The following is a 20,590-nucleotide window of genomic DNA, read 5'->3' as shown; positions in this document are numbered from 1 at the left end:
TCTGAGCCACCAGGGAAGCCCAACAATTAAAATTTGAAAGACTGTGGCAGACTGAGAAATTAGACTTTGTGTTCTTACATCAAGCTCTACATTAACTTTGTTTTTTTTTTTTTTCTGTTGTTGCTGTTTGTTAGTTTTTTTCTGGAGGAGAGGCTACCTCTTGATTCAAATTCCTGAAATTGACATACCAGATGCTTGGGCATCACTGACTGCACATGTCACAGTGAAACCACATGAAGCTGAACCTTGAAGAAGTGTGTCTAAACCTTTTAGAGACATGTTGGGGTCCATTCTGCTAAGCAGATTTTGTCTGTGCCTACTCTGGCAGGTGCATTCCTAGGCACTGGAGAGTAAGGTTACCTGGATGTTAGTGTTCAGATCTGTTTAGAATTCCAGCTCACCCCACCACATCCTTGCTTGCTCTTCTGGATCCTCAGTCTCCCTTAGGTTAATGGGGTTAATGAGAAATGTGAGGTAGACATTTTTATGAAGTGCAGCCTCACTTCCTAGTGAACCAGTATCAGAATGACTGATGCTTTTCCTTCCTTCTGTCCCCCACCCTAAGCCTGAGCAAAGCTAGAATTTGAGGTAAGCCACGAATACCAATATTTAGAGGTAAGCAGTTCTACTCTCGGAGAAGGCAATGGCGACCCACTCCAGTACTCTTGCCTGGAAAATCCCATGGACGGAGGAGCCTGGTAGGCTGCAGTCCATGGGGTTGCTAAAAGTTGAACATGACTGAGCGACTTCACTTTCACTTTTCACTTTTATGCACTGGAGAAGGAAATGGCAACCCACTCCAGTGTTCTTGCCTGGAGAATCCCAGGGACCGGGGAGCCTGGTGGGCTACCGTCTATGGGGTCGCACAGAGTTGGACACGACTGAAGCGACTTAGCAGCAGCAGCAGCAGTTCTACTCTAGGTGGCGCTGATGATAAAGAACCCACCTGCCAACGCAGGACACAAAGAGACACAGGTTTGATCTCTGGGTTGGAAAGATCCCCTAGAGAAGGAAATGGCAACCCACTCCAGTATTCTTGCCTGGAGTATCCCACGGAGAGAGGAAACTGGTGGGCTATAGTCCAAAGGGTTGCACAGAGTCGGACACAACTGAAGTGACTTAGTAGGCAGGCAGGCAGTTCTGTTCTAAAGGTTTAGCATTCTTGATTCTTTCAATGATGAGACTGTATTCTCCACCCTGAGGCCAGGAATGGAGATAGGAAACAGCAGATGTATCAGAAAGGCCTTTAGCCAGTGTTAGCTGGCCTGGGTGCTCCCTGGCTTGTTCTTCCCTTTCTGTATGACCATGCACATCTGGGACTCAGTATTCTCACCGAAACTGCAGGAATAAAAATTCTTTCTCTACTAAATAGGCATGGTTTTTGAGAAGGCAGAATAGAATGGTGAATGGGAACATGATTATGAAAACTGCAAAGAGCACCCTTTTAAAAAATATCAGGGGAGATAGCTGTCAGGGACATATTTTGTTTTTGCCCCGGATCTAACTTGTCTTATTTTTTCTACTATAACCATCAGAGTGTGGCTGTTCAGCTGGTGAACTGTAGGGAATCACTAACCCACTCCAAAGCTTCTTTATTTGCTCATAGGACCTGTTCTCTCCCTGTGAACATCTTGTAGTTTGGCTCAGGACAGTGCCAGCTCCTCACCACATTCTTCTCCATCAACTGCAGCTCAGGGAGCATCAAGCTGGACAGGAAGATTGCTATCTCCTTCCAAAATGGTTGGGGTAGTGCCTCTTTATAAACTCTGTGGCTGCTTTTCTGTAGAATGTAGGATACTTAGGGTCTCTGGGTAAGAAATTCTGGAGCAACAAAAATATCACCACTCAATACCCTCTTTCACTGGTTTTAACTGAGCTGCTATTTTTAAAATCTATAAAATGTTGATATTTGGCATTTCGTATGATTTGTAGAGCTTGTAAAATCGAGTTTGATTTTATATTGGGGAAGCTATGCCATAATCCTAGCAAAATCCAAGTTACCGGTCTCCAACCTGACCACATGGTCCCTGTAAGATATGGTTAAAGCTAGTCCCACCAGATCTAGGGTAGACACTATGGGTGGGTCAGGGGAAAGGGATCAGCTCTGTAGTTTCCCCCAACTGAAAGGGCTGTTATAAAGATATCCAAGGAAAGTCTAGACCCTCTGAGAACTTGCATCAATTCCTCACAGTGACCTTACTTACCTTCCTGATCCTGACATCGCCTCCTGTAGTCCAGCTTCCCTACCCCAGCCTCTTCCTCCTCCACCTTCATATCTATAAAGTAAAAGATGAACACAACCTCAAAATGTACACAACATAAAAAGGTATAATTTCAAGGAGAAATGGTCAAATTCATACAATGGAAGACCTTAGAGCAGATGAAAAAAATTAAGAAAAAAAAAACATATAAACAAATTGAGGAACCTCAAATATATGTATGTTGGGGAAAGTGAAAGTGAAAGTCACTCAGTTGTGTCCGACTCTTTGTGACCCCATGGACTATACGGTCCATGGAATTCTCCAGGCCAAAATACTAGAGTGGGTAGCCTTTCCCTTCTCTAGGGGATCTTTCCAACCCAGGAATCGAACCAGGGTCTCCTGCATTGCAGGCAGATTCTTTACTAACTGAGCTACCAGGGAAGCCATATGTTAGGAAATATTCCATTTGTACTTGAAAAAAGAGGTGTGCTTTTTTAAGTACAAATGGAATATTTACAAAGAGCACACAAAGAGAGCACATAAACTAGGTCTTGGGAAAGACCTTTACTAAAGACCTCCTTTAGTAAATTTTAAAGAATCTGTATCATACTTATATAGTATTAATAAGATAACAAAAACAACCCCCAAAAAACTATACATATTATCTGTGGATTCTGCATTCATGAGTTCCACAAATCATGAATTTGAATCTGTCATGCACTAGCAACTATTTACATAACATTTACATTGTATTTATAATTTTTTACTTAGTATTTACATTGTTAGATATTATAAGTAATCTAGAGATGATTTAAAGCATATAGGAAAATGGTTTATATACAAATACTATGTTATTTCATATAAGGTACTTAAGCATCACAGATTTTGGTATGGAGGAGGTGAGCCTAAAACAAGTCCTCCACAGATAGCAAAGAATGATTGTATATATAAACAAACATTTATTTATAAACATATATATAATAAATGTATTATACATACATATATGTGGAAACTAAAATAATCTTTAATGATGGATTTTATAGAAAATCACAGTGGAAATTATTTCATATTTAGAAGTGAACAATTACAACTTGAAACTTGTGGGGTATAATATACTTAGAGTGAGAAAGAAGGAAGAAAGGAAAGAAAGAGGGAGAGAGCAGAGTAGAAGGAAAATAAATATGATAAGCATTTAACCAAAGAACCTACAAAAAGAATAAGATAGAAAAGAAAGCAGAATGTTAATATAAAAGATGAAAGCAAAAATTATGAAATAGAAAACAAGCATAGAGATGGTTAATAAATCTGAAGGCAATTATTTGAAAAGATTATTAAAATAGGCAAATCATGCAAGACTAATCAAGAAGAATATTCATAAGTAAACATAATTTGGAATGAAAAAAGGATGTAACTACAACTATAGTAGAGAATTTAAAAATTATAAGTGAATGCCTTGAAAAATTTCATGCCAATATATTTAACTTAGATAATAATAGCAGCTACTGTTACAATATGCTAGGCACTGTTTAAATGCTCTGCTCTGCACATATGAATTACTTGAATCTTCGCTATGAAATAAGTAACATTATTATTCCCATTTTACAGATGAGTAAACTGAGGCACAGAGAGCTCTATTGACTGCTTAAATGGGGGAACAGGGATTCAAACCCAGACTGTCTGAAACAGTTTCTGGAACTAGACACAAGCTCTTAGACACAAGGCTAATAAATAGATACTTGATTAGAAAAATAATGGAAATAATCAAATAACTTTAAAGAATTAGAAAACCTGAATTAACCAGTAACCATTAATTGAAAGTGCTTCTCTGGTGGCTCAGTGGTAAAGAATCTGCCTGCCAATGCAGGAGATGAGTTTGATCCTTGGTTGGAAAGATTCCCTGGAGAAGGAAATGGCTACCCACTCCAGTATTCTTGCCTGCGAAATCCCATGGACAGAGGAGTCTGGCAGGGTATAGTCTAAGGGGTCATAAAAGAATCAGACATGATTTAGTAACTAAACAACAACAACACTAATTGAAATGGTTATGCTGCCTTTTGAAAAGCATTATTGAAAGCTTTGTAGGTACAAAAGGATCATCATATTATTTTTTCTATTTAAATAATTTTATCTATTATTTTTTCTATTTTTATTGTTTGAAAATGTTCTATAATTAGAAGAAAAATAAACACCAGAAGAAGACAGGTTTTTTTGTAATGCTTTACCTGAACCATCAAGTATTACATAGTCTTTAACTTATACAAAATTGTTCTCAAAGTAGGGAAAGGGGAGCTGGAGGCAGTCAATATATCTGAAGACCAGGATAAAGGATGCGGCTGAAAACAGGAAGCTTGGTTGAAAATCTTTATAAGGACTAAGTTAAATCCTCGGATCTCTCCCCTAAGTTCAGTCTTCTAGAATGGTTCCCCTACCCCAGAAGATGGAAAGGTTAGCTCAGAAAGCCCTTGAATAACTGAGAGCAAGAAGGAGTGATTTCACTGGGGGTAAAAAAGGATTTACTTAAAGATCATTAGCCACTCAGCCCTCTGAATATTTGACTCCTAGAACACTAATGAAGATTACACACTCCAGAGAGGAGGTTGGAGGACTTAAAAGATTCTGCCATTCTGAAGATCTCCTACAATATGGTAAGCCCCCAATTGCCACCCAATTGCCCATCTTTAGTCTATCATTCAAGAACTTCAGGCTGTCAAACATCTGTTTAGCTGCTCTACTCCAAATTATGATGGCCAGCTGAATCACCAGAATGACACAGACCAAAACAAACAGGAAAAGAAAAGGTCCAAGTAAATAGGAACACTGCAAGCAGCCAAAGAACCATTAAAAAACCATACAATTAACATATTCAAGTGGACTAGAGAAAAACATCATATCCATGACAAAATGAAAAGCAGAATGCAACAAACCTGGAACCTTTAAAAGAATAAGAAAGCAGCAGTACCGGGAGGAACAGGTATATCTTAGGTCAGGCTCTGGACACAATGCCTCCAAGGGAATCCTTGCCTGCGTGCATGCTCAGTCACTTCAGTAGTGTCCGACTCTCTGAGACCCCATAGACCATGGCCCGCCAGGCTCCTCCATCCATGGGATTCTCCAGACAAGAATACTGGAGTGGGTTGCCATTTCCTTCTCCAGTGATAAGTATGAAGTAAGTGAAATGAGGGAAGTGAAGTCACTCAGTAGTGTCCAACTCTTTGCAACCGCATGGACTGTAGTCCACCAGGCTCCCCTGTCCATGGGATTTTCCAGGCAAGAGTACTGGAGTGGGTTGCCATTGCCTTCTCCAAGGGAATCCTTAGAACAATCAATACTCTGGATGTGTTTGAATATTTTGAGAGGATACCAAGGTTCTATCAAGAATAAAGAGTTGTAGAAAGGAAAAGCAATCATGGTACATTATGCAAGTCAGTATTTATACAATCATAATTGCTGGGAGCCAGCATGGGAGTCCCCACCCATGACAAGGTCATGTGGGAGAGTTCTGGTGGGCAAGGCAAGCCAGAACTCAAGGGGTGCCCCTCTGGGCCTGCCTGAGCATCTACCCCAAAACCAGAGTCTGTCTGTTTTACTATTTCACGACTTTCACCAACTCTTCTGACATTAATGGGGGGCTATCCCTGACCACCTTTCCCTGTAAGAAAATCAATTTAAAACTCTAGTTAATAAGTCTCCTGAGCATAATAGGAGTGTTTCAATTCAAACCCCTCTGATGACTTTCTAGCTTGCCTGACAGGTTTGTTCAGATTCACAGCCTCCCAACCACGACAGGCATGGGAAGCTTAAGATATTCTAACAATGCAGAGCTTCTCAGAGTTAAAATTGTTAAAATAGAACTAGTAGAGGATTTCTTTGTTGAGCTAATGCTTGCTGCCAAGTTTCCATATCCCTTACCTACTGTGTCCCTGGGAGTGTATTGATTAATATAGTTGGTGTATAGAAATGTAAGTAGTAGCTTTAATGTTTGTCACCTTGGACCCTTGAGTTAATTCTTTTCTTGTTATAGCCCACCACTTTTGCCCTATAGGAATGCAACTTTATCTAATGCTTTTGGAGGGTGGCATCTGACTTTAGAATAATCACCTTTAGAGAAAAATAAGTTTTCTGAAGAAAGGGTCATAAAATGTTAACAGGCCTCCTGACCAGAAGATGATGTAAATCACCTAAAACTTTTGCATATGATAAGTTTGCAGAAAGAAAGCCTGGCTTCGATAAGGACTGCTGACCTTGCATGACTCTACCCGCCCCCCCAACATTATCCTCTATGCACAACTTAAGATATAAAAACTACTTTGGAAAATAAAGTGCGGGCCTTGCTCACCGAAGCTTGGTCTCCCCATGTCGTTCTTTCTCTTTCCTTTTCCTATTCAGGCTGATTCCATGGACCGCAGGGGCTCTCTGCATTCACTTTCCTGCCTGGGCTTCTAAGACCCACTCGAGAAGGTGCCTAAGGTGGGGCACCTTCCACGATTCGAGAGGGCACCTGCGGCCTATGTGAACAGAGCAAGTCCCGTGCTGGGGCTTTATTGGCTTTCTGCGTAAACCAAGGAATATCAGCCTCTTTTCTCTCCTCTGTTTTCTTAACTGCAAAATTCTTTCCTTATCTCTTTCTCTATTTCTCTCAGTCGCCAACGCCATCCTCCCTGAGGGAATCCCTGGATCCAACCGGGGCTGGACCCCAGTATATAATAAATAAAAATATGTGTTAATTTTACCAAAAATTATAAGCAGAGTTGGTTTTCCACTAATGTGTACTGGTAGCTCCTATAGGTTTGTGGTTTTTTGAAAGTTGATATCTTCCTCCTCAGGCATAGCTGAGGAGTAAAGAGAAGCTGAGTAACAAATCTTCTTTCCCACAAAGAATGCCTCCAGTCACAAAAGGGAAAGGTCATGTGACCTAGGTTGGCCAATTAAATGCTTCCCAGTCCCCAGTCACAGACATTGATTCAGAGATGACCCCATGCTCAAATTTGGGCCAATCAGAATTCTTCCCAGGACACTTCCACTTGAGCCATCCAAAAACACTGCCTTGTTCTGATTCTGGCATTGTGAAGCTGATGAACTTGAGGGCTAATCCCACCTAACCTGTGGAGGAATACATGGAAGGAAAGTAGAGAAACAATTCTGATGACACTATAACTCCCCTGTTTTTGTTGCTGTTGCTGTTGTTGTTCACTCAGTCATGTCCGACTCTTTGAGACCCCATGGACTGCAGCACACCAGGCTTCCCTGTCCTTCAGCATCTCCCAGAGCTTGCTGGGACTCATGTCCATTGAGTCAGTGATGCCATCCAACCATCTCATCCTCTGTCATCCCCTTCTTCTGCCTTTAATTATCAGGGTCTTTTCTGATGAATCGGCTCCTCGCATCAGGTGGCCAAAGTATTAGAGCTTCAGCTTTAGCATCAGTCCTCTAATAAATATTCAGGATTGATTTCCTTTAGGTTTGACTGGGTTGATCTTGCAGTCCAAGGGACTCTCTCAAGAGTCTTCTCCAACACCACAGCTCAAAAGCATCAATTTGTCAGCATTCAGCCTTCTTTATGGTTCAACTCACACATCCATACCTGACTACTGGAAAAACCATAGCTTTGACCAGATCAACCTTTGTTGAAAAGTGATGTTCCTGCTTTTTAATATGCTGTGTAGGTTTATCATAGCTTTTCTTCCAAGGAGCAAGTGTCTTTTAAATTCGTGGCTGCAGGCACCATCTGCAGTGATTTTGGAGCCCAAGAAAATAAAGTCTGTCACTGTTTCCATTGTTTCCCCATCATTTGCCATGAAGTGGTGGGACTGGATACCATGATCTTCATTTTATGAATATTGAGTTTTAAGCCTACTTTTTCACTCTCCTTTTTCACCTTCATCAAAAGGCTCTTTAGTTCTTCTTTGCCTTCTGCTGTGAGGGTGGTGTCATCTGTATATCTGAGGTTATTGATATTTCTCCCAGCAATCTTGACTCCAGTTTCTGTTTCATCCAGCCCGCAATTTGCATGATGTATTCTGCATATAAGTTAAATAAGTAGGGTGATAATATACAGCCCTGATGTACTCCTTTCCCGGTTTTGCCTATTTTCACTGTCAAGATAGTGGAGTAGAAGGATATGCATTCATCCTCTCTAGCGAGAACACCAAAATTGCAACTAGCTGCTGAAAACCATCAACATAAGAATGCTCAATCCCACCAAAAAAAGATGCCCCATGTCCAAGGGCAAAGGAGACGCCACAACAAGACTGTAGGAGGGGTGCAGTCACATTTAAAATCAAATCTCAGACCTACCAGAGACACTTGGAGGGTACGAGCAAAACCTTGTGTGCACCAGAATTGAGGGGAAGGAGCAGTGACCCTCACAAGAGATTAAGCCAGACCTGCCTGTGAGTGTTTGAGTGTCTCCTCTGTAGGCATGGATCAGCAGTGATCTGCCACACGGATAGGGGCTCTGGCTGCAGCAGACCTGGGAGACAAGGTGTGTGGCATAAGTCCTCTTGGAGGAGATCACCATTAGTGTCACTGCCTGGAGCCAGCATGGGAGTCCCCACCCATGACAAGGTCATGTGGGAGAGTTCTGGTGGGCAAGGCGAGCCAGAACTCGAGGGGTGCCCCTCTGGGCCTGCCTGAGCATCTACTCCAAATCCTGAGCCTGTCTGTTTTACTGCTTCATGACTTTCACCAACTCCTCTGGCAGTCATGAGGGGCTATCCCCAACCATTTTTATCTGTAAGAAAAGCAACTCTAGTTAGTAAGTCTCCAGGGTATTATAAAGTGTGTTCCAATTGTGTTTCCCTCAGAAAGCCTTCTAACCTGCCTAACAGGTTTCCGGACTCTTGCAGCTATGCATGTGATTGTTTACGGCCTCCCAGCCATATGAGGCACAAGGAGCCTTAGTTATTCTAACAATGCAGAGCCTCTCGGGGAGTTAGAAAACTGTTAAAATAGAACTGATAGAGATTTCTTTGTTGAGTTAATGCCTGCTGCCAAGTTCCATATTTCTTACCCACTGTGTTCCTGGGAGTGTATTGATTACTATAGTTGATATATAAGAAATATAAGTAGAAGCTTTAATGTTAATAATAACCCTAGACCCCTAAGCTAATAAATTCTTCCCTTGATTACCCCCACGACACTCTTGCCCTATAGGAATGCAACCCTGTCTAGTGCTTTCGGGGAGTGGTACTAAACTCTAAGAAAAGTCACCTTTGGAGAAAATAAGTTTTTCTGGTTGACTAATTCTTATCAGAAGGAAAATGTTAGCAGGTCTCCTGACCAGAAGATGATGTAAATCACCCAAAGCTTTCATATTTGCGATAATGATTAAGGTCTGCTGACCTTACATGACTTTGCATCCCCCATTATCTTCTATGTACAACTTGAGGTATAAAAGCCCCTGGTAGAAATAAAGCTACGGACCCTGCTCACTAAGCTCGGTCTCCTCGTGTCGTTCTTTCTCGTCTCCTTTTCTTTCCTTTTGTCTCTACTCTTTCTTCAGGCCAAAGTAATTGGAGCGTGGGGGTATATTGATTTCCCACGCAAACCAATTATAATTAGACCTCTGATTCTCTCCACTGATGCTATCCCTTTAAATCGCCGACGCCGTCATCCTGAGGGAATCCCTGGATCCAACCGGGGCTGGACCCCGGTACGTCACCATAGGGCTGCCAAGCAGATGACCCACAAACTGGAGAACAATTATAGCAAAGAATTTCTCACACTGTTGCAAAAGTTCTAGGGCCTACAACAGATTTCCCAACCTGCAGGTCCAGTAAAAGTACTCAACGCTACCCCCCCGCGCCCCGCCCCCCTCCCAGGGAAACAGACTCTGGGAAGGCACAACGAAACCTTGTTTGCACCAGGACCCAGGAGCAGTAACCCCACAAGAGACTGAGCCAGACTTGCCTGTGAGTGTCCAGGAGTCTCCGGTGGAGGTGTGGGTTGACAGTGGCCTGCCACAGTGTTGGGGCACTGACTACAACAGTCCTGGGAGCTGTATGCAGGCATAAGTCCTTTTGAAGGAGGTTGCCATTACCCCACCATGGTTTGACCTCAGGCCAAACTACAGGGAGAGAATACAGCCCCACCAATCAGCAGAATATTAGACTAAAGATTTACTGAGTATGGCCCTGCCCACCAGAGCAAGACCCAGTTTTACCCACAGCCTCTTCCTCCCACCTACCCACTTCCTCCCCAGTTCCTCCCACCAGGAAGTTTCCACAAGCCTCTTATCCTCATCCATCAGAGGGTAGACAGAATGAAAGCCACAATCACAGAAAACTAACCAAACTGATCACATGGATCACAACCTTGTCTAACTCAATGAAACTATGAGCCATGCTGTGTAGGGCCACAAAAGATGGCCACAAGTCATGGTGGAGAGATCTGACAAAACGTGCTCCACTGGAGAAGAGACTGGCAAACCATTTCCGCATTCTTGCCTTAAGAACCCCAGGAACAGTATGAAAAGGCAGAAAGATATGATACTCGTCAGGGAACATTTAATTTTAAGGAATCCTGTATGTTGTTTTCTGTTTCTCAAGGCTCTTCTGAAACCCTTCTGTTTCTCAAGGGTTATCAGTTCCTGGGAAAAAGGAACAAGCAGAACTGCATGCAGTTCTCAGGACTGAGGTCATGAGGCAGAACACATCCATGGATTCCTTTCAGTAACCTTTTTACTTTTCTGTAAAACTGCTTAGTCATAGTCCTATTTCCAATACATGGATTGTCTTCTGGGCCTGTGACTATTGTTATTCCCTTAGTTACTGTTGTTAAGCGTCTAGTTTCGGTGTTTTTTACTCAACTTTATTTTTCTGCCTAAAGCTTCCTTGTACAACAATATATAAGCACACACTGCCATGAACAAAGTACCCTTGTTCCACTAGAGACTTGGGTCCCCTGCGTCCTTCTTTTCTTCACCTTCTTTTCGTCGACTCCCGTCCCCAGGTTCCGGTCTGTCAAGATCATAGCAAGTGGCGTCCAAAACAGAGACCTGGAGTACGCCCTTGGCAAGCGGACGGAGTGACTGCGGACCTACTGAGGTCGGTAAGTGAGGGGTTATGGGACAAACGGCTGGAAAGCCCCACCACTTTTCTATTCATTATATATTTAAAATTCAAGGACTTTTGGGTTTGCGTCAGCAATTAGAGGCTTGTCTCCAAACGGTAATTGAACATAATCCCTGGTTCCCTGATGAAAGCAATTTTGATTTAAATATTTGGAACCAGATTAGAGAGAATGCTAAACGAGCCGCAAGACATGGAAAAAATATTCCAATAGGTTTCTGGCCCTTATGGGCCCTCATTAAAGCCATGATTTTACCTTTCCAAAAAAATGTTAGCCCCCCTGATATTCGACAACAGGCAAAACACTTGTAACATGACTATGAATTAGATGATAAAACTTTACAAAAGGCCCAGTTAGAACAACATAAAATATTTTAGAATTTTCCCACCAGCACTGCTCCAGTTGCCCCAACTGCTCCTCCTCCTCTTACAACAGGCACCAAAGTGAACGTCCTCTCAACTCAAGGACAAAACAACTCTAACAATGACTCTTCTGAGGCTCTTTTTGACACTAAGGCTAACAATACTTTTAAAATGACAATGATAATCCTTTAACATACACTCACATTTGTAAGAAAAAACTTTCTACTCATTCTCCTTCACGACAAAAGCTTTATGAGTTACTAGACAGACATGGAAAACGAATTCTTTCTAACCTTCACCACGTCACACCTGCCCTTAGCCGAACAAAACCTTGCCAAATATAAACTCCGAAGAATTGAGCCACCCAATTCTGACAAAGATGGTCCATATTTTGAGCCCAACCTATGGATGTGGGTAAACCCCAACATCGTATTTCCCCCTGGAATGTTAGAAGTCAATAAAACCTGAAGACAGTTACAGTAAAATATTTCAAGGACCTAATGAAGCCTATGCTGATTTTTTAGCTAGGTTGAAAGTTGCCATTTCCCATAGTGTTATCGGAGGAAAAGCCAAAAGGCAGCTAGAAAAACTGCTTGCTTATGAGAATGCAAATCAGGAATGTCAAAGAGCTATCGCTCCAATTCGTGACACTGGGACTATTATTGACTATCTGAAGGCTTTCGCAATTTAAGATCAGAAACTAAAAAAATGAAAATACTAGCTGAAACAATGGCTGCTGCCTTTAAAAAGGGAAATGAAAGATGCCTTACATATGGGGATAAGACACATAAAAAAAAAAAAAAAAAGATTGTCCTAAAAAACACACAGAGAAAATTAAAACTGCTAGAAAACCTCCAGGAATTTGCCCTCGTTGCCATAAGGGGATACATTGGGCCAGGGAATGTCAGTCTAAATATGATGTTGAAGGAAAGCTTATTTTGAAAAACTCCAACCTAGAGATTCCCCAGGTCCCCATCAATAAAAACCAGGGACAAACTCCATCTTTTCCCTCAAATCCTCAACATCAGGCAGTGCTGCCATCAATATACCAGCCTTAAATGATTTTCTCTTTTTTCCTTAAGTAATCCCTTCCAAAATGCCTACCGGACTTTTTGGACCCCTACCCCCACAAACCTTCGGTCTTTTACTTGGCCAATCTAGTCTGACTTCTAAAGAAATTACTATTCACCCTAGAGTATTTGATTCCGATTATAAGGGAGAAATTCAAATTATAATGTCATCTCAAATATTATGGCAATTTAAAAAGGGAGATAAAATTGCTCAATTACTTCTTTTGCCTTACATTTCTATTAACTCCTCTGATGGTATGTGGACAGGTGGATTCAGCAGTACAGATCAAAAACAATCCTTATGAACATCAATTATATCTGAATATACCCAACCAAATATAAATATAAAAATTAATGGCAAAAATTTTTCTGGTCTTCTTGATACTGGATCTGATATTACTATTATCTCCAAACATTTATGGCCCAAATCTTGGGCTATACAGAAAATTTCTTGCCAAATTGCAAGAGTTTCTCAAACTAAAATACAAGCGGTTTATCAAAATGTCTAAATATATCCATGTGAGGGACCAAAAGGCCAGCTACAACATTACGACCCTACATGATAGATGCACCTCTTAATTTAATAAAAAGAGATTTGCTTATGCAATGACAAGCTCAAATATATATTCCACATTTTTCTTAGGGGCCACTGCTCACTTAACAAACAATGCAATTATTAAAATAACTTGAAAAAGTGATGAGCCTATTTGGACAAAACAATGGCCCCTTACAAAAGAGAAGCTAAAGGCTGCTAAGAAACTTATCGATACACAATTAAAATTAAAACATATTGAGAAATCTTTTTCCCCTTAAAATTCTCCCATTTTTTGTAAAACAAACAAAATCTAACAAATGGCATTTCTTAACAGACCTTCAAAAAGTTAACGTATCTATAAAATCTGTGGATACATTACAACTAAAAATTCCATCACCTACCACTATTCCTCAAAACTGGCTTATTATTATTATAGATTCACAGGATTGCTTTTTTACTATACCTTTACACCCTCTAGACCAAGAAAGATTTGCCTTCTCTCTTCCTTTTCCTAATCATATCAGGCCTCATAAGCAATATCAATGGACTGTATTGCCTCAAGGAATGATGCATTCTCCCACCATGTGTCAATATTATGTAGCCAAAGCCCTTGAACCTGTGAGAAAACAATTTCCTGACTTTCTTGTTATTCATTATATGGATGATATATTGTTTTCAGCTCCATCTATTTTAGAGACTCAACAGATATTTGACATAACTCAATAATGCTCAAAAGACTCTAGATTAATTATTGCTCCTAAAAAATATTCAAGCCTCTACACCTTACCTTTACTTAAAATCTGTTGTTAATAGACAACATATTACTCCCCAACTACTGGATTAGACCCTCTTTGGGCATTATAAATTATCAACTGACTAATTTATTTAATACTTTGAAAAAAGAGCTTGATTTAAATAGCCCTCATTAACTTTCACAAGAGACATAAAAAGAACGCTGTTTAATACAAAATAAGTTACAAAAACAATTTCTTACTCATATTAGACTTAAATTGCCTTTAGAGTTGTTTATACTCCCCTCTCTCCATTCTCCTACAAGACTTCTTGCCCAACAAGAACACCCAATAAAATGGATATATACCCATTTTAGAGAGATAAAGTCACTTATGCCCTATCTTGATTTGATTGCTCTAATAATTATTCAATAAGAAAAATAAAACTAAGACTTTAATTGGCTCCGATCCTCATCAAATTTTATTGCCTATTGATGAAGCTCAATTTAAAAATACATTACAAACTTCTACCAATTTCCAAATAGCCTTCTTAGACTATTTTAGAGAATTTCATTTCATTACCCTTCTAATAAACTTTGGAATTTCTTCAAATATATTGAATTTATTATCTCTCACATTGTTACATCACAACCTATACCTCAAGCTCATGTTTTCTATATAGATGGGACTAAAAACACTAAAGCCTCATTTTGGTCTCTTAAAAGATGTAAAGTCTTTTATACTAAATTTCATTCTGCTCAACAAAACAAACTATATGCTTTTATTCAGGTTATTCACCTACATCCTTACCCTATTAGTATAATTTCTGACTCCTCATATTCAGTTTTTATATTAAAAAATATAGAAACTTCTACCATAAATTCTAATCAATCTATTATTCAACAACTTTTTCTTGAATTACAATCTATTATTAGGAACCACACTTCCCCCATTTCACACACTGAAACTACAAATAAAAAAATAAAAAAAGGAGGAATACACAGGAACAATTCTATCTTCCCTATCAAGAGCAGACTTTACTAGATTCCAATGCAAGATATTCTTTAATCCTATAACTATTGCTAATACAGCTTTATTTATTTAAAAAAATTTTAAAACTTACCATAAGGAGTTATCTTGACATAAGCAGAAAAAAGATTTCTAGGAATTGAAAGACACTTCCCTTCCTCTGCCCATTTGGTATCAAGATGGGCTAACTAAACAATGGAAATCTGGGAAATAAATCTTACAGGGAAAAGGGTATGCTTGTATTTCTCCAGATAAATCCAACGAAAATCAGCTGGCTCCCTCTTCAGAAGATCCACCCCAGGAGAGCCTCCAGCGTTAAAAATAAAAAAGAAACAACAAAATTCCTGGGAAAAAAAAATTCCAATACAAACCATGGTGACTCTAAAAATCTCCAAGAAACACCACCCTCAATGTCATCGACCTTATCATCTCCTTACCTAGAGATAAACAAAACCCTTACTAATCAAGCTAAAAATCTGGTTTTTCAACAGGGAATCCTCTGAATCCGGAATTAAAGTGCTCTTGCCCTTTTGGCTCTCTGTTGCTGTACTGTTTTCGTAGAGTTCCACAAAAGTGTCAGAATCCGGAAAATAATTTTGTTGCTATGCTTGCATTGCTTGCTTTTGCTTCCCCTGCTCAAGCTGAATTAATTAATCATACTTATTGGACCTATACACCTAACCCCCTTTTTTACTACAGGTATTTTAGACAATAGACTGGTGGAACCCATCCTTATTATAAAAATGTCTCAGAGCAACCGGGAACTAGTGGTTGACTTTCTCTCTTACAAGCTTTCCCAGAAAGGATACAGCTGGAGTCAGTTTAGTGATATGGAAGAGAACAGAACTGAGACCCCAGAAGGGACAGAATCAGATATGGAAATCCCCAGTGCCATCAATGGCAACCCATCCTGGCATGTGGCAGATAGCCCTGCAGTGAATGGAGCCATTGGCCACAGCAGAAGCTTGGACGCCCGGAAAATGATCCCTATGACAACAGTAAAGCAAGCCGTGAGGGAGGCAAGCAATGAGTTTGAACTGAGGTACCAACAGACATTCAGCGACCTGACGTCCCAGCTCCACATCACCCCAGGGACAGCGTATCAGAGCTTTGAACAGGTAATAAATGAACTCTTCTGGGACAGGGTAAACTGGGGTCGCATTATGGCTTTTTTCTCCTTCGTGGGGCACTATGCATGAAAAGCATAGACAAGGAGATGCAGGTATTGGTGAGTCAGGTCACGACTTGGATGGCCGCTTACCTAAATGACCACCTAAAGCCTTGGATCCAGGAGAATGGTGACTGGGACACTTTTGTGGAACTCTACGAAAACAATACAACAGAGAGCCAAAAGAGTCAAGAGAGCTTCAACTGCTGGTCCCTGATGGACGTGAGTGTGGCTGGTGTGGTTCCACTGGGCTTGCTCTTCAACTCATAATAACTATTCCTTTCGTTAGAGTCATTCAAATTTTATACAAGCTTATGTTCCTCTTCCTTTTGTTATAGCTATAGAGAACTTACAATGTAATAAGACTCTACATTTTGTGACTTGTACAGATTACAAATTTTATACTTGTCTTAATTCCTCTGTTTCTTTGAAATACGAATCCCTAGAAAGAGGGTCCCATGGCAGGACTTGCCTCCCGACTACTCATTCAATTACTCCAGCGATCTAAACGGTTCACTGGATGGTTAATTCTCGGCATTTTGAGATTAATAGCCATTTATACTGCTGCCGCTGTCGCAGGTATCGCTTTAACAAACCTCAATTCAAACACAAAACTTTATTCAAAATTGGACCAAAGATGCTCATACTATGTGGGCCACTCAGGCACAGATAGATGAAGAAATTCAAGATGAAATACAGGAACTAAAGTGAAAGTGAAGTCACTCAGTTATGTCCGACTCTTAGCGACCCCATGGACTGCAGCCTACCAGGCTCCTCCATCCATGGGATTTTCCAGGCAAGAGTACTGGAGTGGGGTGCCATTGCCTTCTCTGTGTAAGTGTGGTGAGTGGCACTTTATATACCTGGTCTAATTTAATCCTCCAAAGAATCCTGTGAGGTAATATAAAGGTCTATTCATTTCAACATCAAACATTACCATGTGGTCACACAGGTATAACACCTTTATGTCATGAAGGGCAGAAACTCATTCCTAGAACATACACTGTGACTAGCAACTGCCTCCCCTGCAAAAGCAGCATCTCCTCAGAGGCTTGGGCTGTCAGGAAGTAGTTCAACTTGGTGTTTTTCACACAAGTGCAAGCCTGTTAGCATTTTTCCATTTCCATATCAGTGTGTGTTTCAACCTCTGTGAAGTCATGCAGAATGTATGGAATGAAGATAAGTACATTTTTGGCTTCTGAGAAATTCAAGTAAGATATTTCCCATCTGAAAGAGTTTAGCACTGTGGGTTTTAGAATGATGTCTACTGTCCATGTCTGAAGGACAAGGACCCAAGGAACTGAATCTCAAACTTATCCTGATTTCTGTTTTCTCCCTTCAGGATTTGTGCAAGGAGGTAGGAAATGAAGACTCAATCCAAGAATCTTTTTTTTTGGCTGTGCGGTGTAGCACATGGGATCTTAATTCTCCAACCAGAGATTGAACCCACACCTCCTGCACTGAAAACTCAGAGTCTTAACCACTGGACAGCCAGGGTGAAGTCCCCCAAGAATCTATTCTTAAGTAGTGACTTGAAGATCCAAATGCTGATATCAGGTATCTATTACCTATTTTTAAAACATATGTTTCCTGAAAACTACTTCAGTATATACAACCACCTCAGTGGTGTACTCTACCACCTCAGTACAGCTCCTCCTTCACACCTACAGGATCATGGAAGGCAGCAGTCACATGAGAACCACTGTAACCAGGAGTAAGATCACCAGCCCATCCCAAACAAGACACATGGAGTCACAACTCCCAGGACGTCTGCCATGACTGTGGCCTTTAAACCACTTGACTGGCTCCAGGAACTAAAAATAGCCATCAAATGGGTCAGAGATCAATTAATAGATTTACAAAAGCAAATAAGATTAAAATGTGATTGGAATTCTACTCAATTTTGTATCACCATTGTTCAGTTCAACTATAGTGCCTACAACTGGGAACAAATTAAATTTCATTTGCAAGACATACACGATAATGCTTCCCTAAATGCACAATTATTACAAAAAGAAATCTTTGAAACCTTCTCTAAAAGTCTGCCCTCTTCCAATAATTTGAAAACTTTAGCTGAACAGCTAGTTGATCAATTATCTGGGCTACACTCTCGAAGATGGTTCCAAAGTTTTACTCATAGTATTGGGTCTAGTGCTGTAACATTGGTAATTGTCCTGGTAATTATATTTGTTGTATACCAATGCAAAGAAATAGAGGAAAACAACAGAATGGGAAAGACTAGACTTCTTCAAGAAGATTAGAGATACCAAGGGGACATTTCATGCAAAGATGGGCTCAATAAAGGACAGAAATGGTATGGACCTAACAGAAGCAGAAGATATTAAGAAGAGGTGGCAAGAATACACAGAAGAACTGTACAAAAAAGAGCTTCACAACCAAGATAATCACGATGGTGTGATCACTCACCTAGAGCCAGACATCCTGGAAGGCGAAGTCAACTGGGCCTTAGAAAGCATCACTACGAACAAAGCTAGTGGAGGTGATGGAATTCCAGTTGAGCTATGCCAAATCCTGAAAGACGATGCTGTGAAAGTGCTGCACTTAATATGCCAGCAAATTTGGAAAACTCAGCAGTGGCCACAGGACTGGAAAAGGTCAGTTTTCATTCTGATCCCAAAGAAAGGCAATGCCAAAGAATGCTCCAACTACTGCACAATTGCACTCATCTCACACACTAGTAAAGTAATGCTCAAAATTCTCCAAGCCAGGCTTCAGCAATACGTGAACTGTGAACTTCCAGATGTTCAAGCTGGTTTTAGAAAAGGCAGAGGAACCAGAGATCAAATTGCCAACATCCGCTGGATCATGGAAAAAGCAAGAGCGTTCCAGAAAAACATCTATTTCTGCTTTATTGACTATGCCAAAGCCTTTGACTGTGTGGATCACAATAAACTGTGGAAAATTCTGAAAGAGATGGGAATACCAGACCACCTGATCTGCCTCTTGAGAAACCTGTATGCAGGTCAGGAAGCAACAGTTAGAACTGGACGTGGAACAACAGACTGGTTCCAAATAGGAAAAGGAGTACATCAAGGCTGTATATTGTCACCCTGCTTATTTAACTTATATGCAGAGTACATCATGAGGAAAGCTGGGCTGGAAGAAACACAAGCTGGAATCAAGATTTCCAGGAGAAACATCAATAACCTCAGATATGCAGATGACACCACCCTCGTGGCAGAAAGTGAAGAGGAACTAAAAAGCCTCTTGATGAAAGTGAAAGAGGAGAGTGAAAAAGTTGGCTTAAAGCTCAACATTCAGAAAACGAAGATCATGCATCTATCTGGTCCCATCACTTCATGGGAAATAGATGGGGAACATTCTATTCTAAAAGAGATCTATTTTAAAAGAGATCGGTCCTGGGTATTCTTTGGAAGGAATGATGCTAAAGTTGAAACTCCAGTACTTTGGCCACCTCATGCGAAGAGCTGACTCATTGGAAAAGACTCTGATGCTGGGAGGGATTGGGGGCAGAAGGAGAAGGGGACGACAGAGGATGAGATGGCTGAATGGCATCACCGGCTCGATGGACATGAGTTTGGGTAAACTCTGGGAGTTGGTAATGGATGGGGAGGCCTGGCATGCTGCAATTCATGGGGTCACAAAGGGTCGAACATGACTGAGTGACTGAACTGAACTGAACTGATGCCTTTCAACAAGTATTGTTCAAACTAAACAAACTCAATTGGTCAGGACCTTTTTAACAAAAATAATAAAAAAGGAGGAATTATCAGGGAATGTTTAATTTTAAGGAATCCTATATGTTGCTTTCTGTTTCTCAAGGGCCTTCTGTTCCTTATCAGTTCCTGGAAAACAGGAACGAGCACAGCTGCATGCAGTTCTCAGGACTGAGGTCATGAGGTGGAATGCATACATGGATCCCTTTCAGGAACCTTTTTACTTTTCTGTAAAACTACTTAGTCATGTTCCTATTTCCAATACATGGATTGTCTTCTGGCCCTGTGACTATTGTTATTCCCTTAGTTACCGTTGTTAAGTGTCTGGTTCCGGTGTTTTTCGCTCAACTTTATCTTTCTGCCTAAAGCTTCCTTGTATAACAATATATAAGCACATGCTGCCATGAATAAAGTACCCTTGCTCCACTAGAGACTTGGGTCCCCCGCGTCCTTCTTTTCTTCGCTTTCTTTAGGTCGACTCCTGTCCCCAGGTTCCAGTCTGTCAAGAAGACCATAACAGATACTGAAAGATGAACTCCCCAGGTCAGCAGGTGCTGCATATGCTACTGGGGAAGAGTGGAGAAATAGCTCCAAAAGGAATGAAGAGGCTAAACCAAAGCAAAAACAATGCTTAGTCATGGATGTGACTGGTGATGGAAGTAAAGTCTGATGCTGTAAACAACAATACTGCATAGGAACTTGGAATATTAGGTTCATGAATCAAGGT

General features: G+C 40.7%; 1 protein-coding gene and 1 pseudogene across 2 annotated transcripts in view; one reads left to right on the top strand and one right to left on the bottom strand.

Annotated features, from left to right (window-relative positions):
* Window positions 1–20,590, bottom strand: part of SLC4A5 (solute carrier family 4 member 5) — a 138,108-nt gene that overhangs the window by 99,918 nt on the left and 17,600 nt on the right. For both annotated transcript variants that reach the window (XM_015473386.3, XM_059891714.1), the window contains exon 2: window positions 2,205–2,276. In XM_015473386.3, the coding sequence (XP_015328872.1) occupies window positions 2,205–2,274 (70 nt within the window). In that variant the 5' untranslated portion in view covers window positions 2,275–2,276. The remainder of the gene's footprint in view (window positions 1–2,204; window positions 2,277–20,590) is intronic.
* BCL-XLP2 (BCL2-like 1 pseudogene) lies at window positions 15,694–16,427 on the top strand (annotated as a pseudogene).

The sequence above is a fragment of the Bos taurus genome, chromosome 11 (genome assembly GCF_002263795.3).
Source record: "Bos taurus isolate L1 Dominette 01449 registration number 42190680 breed Hereford chromosome 11, ARS-UCD2.0, whole genome shotgun sequence".
In the NCBI taxonomy this organism is placed as follows: domain Eukaryota; kingdom Metazoa; phylum Chordata; class Mammalia; order Artiodactyla; family Bovidae; genus Bos; species Bos taurus.
This window is presented reverse-complemented; position numbering and strand designations above follow the sequence as displayed.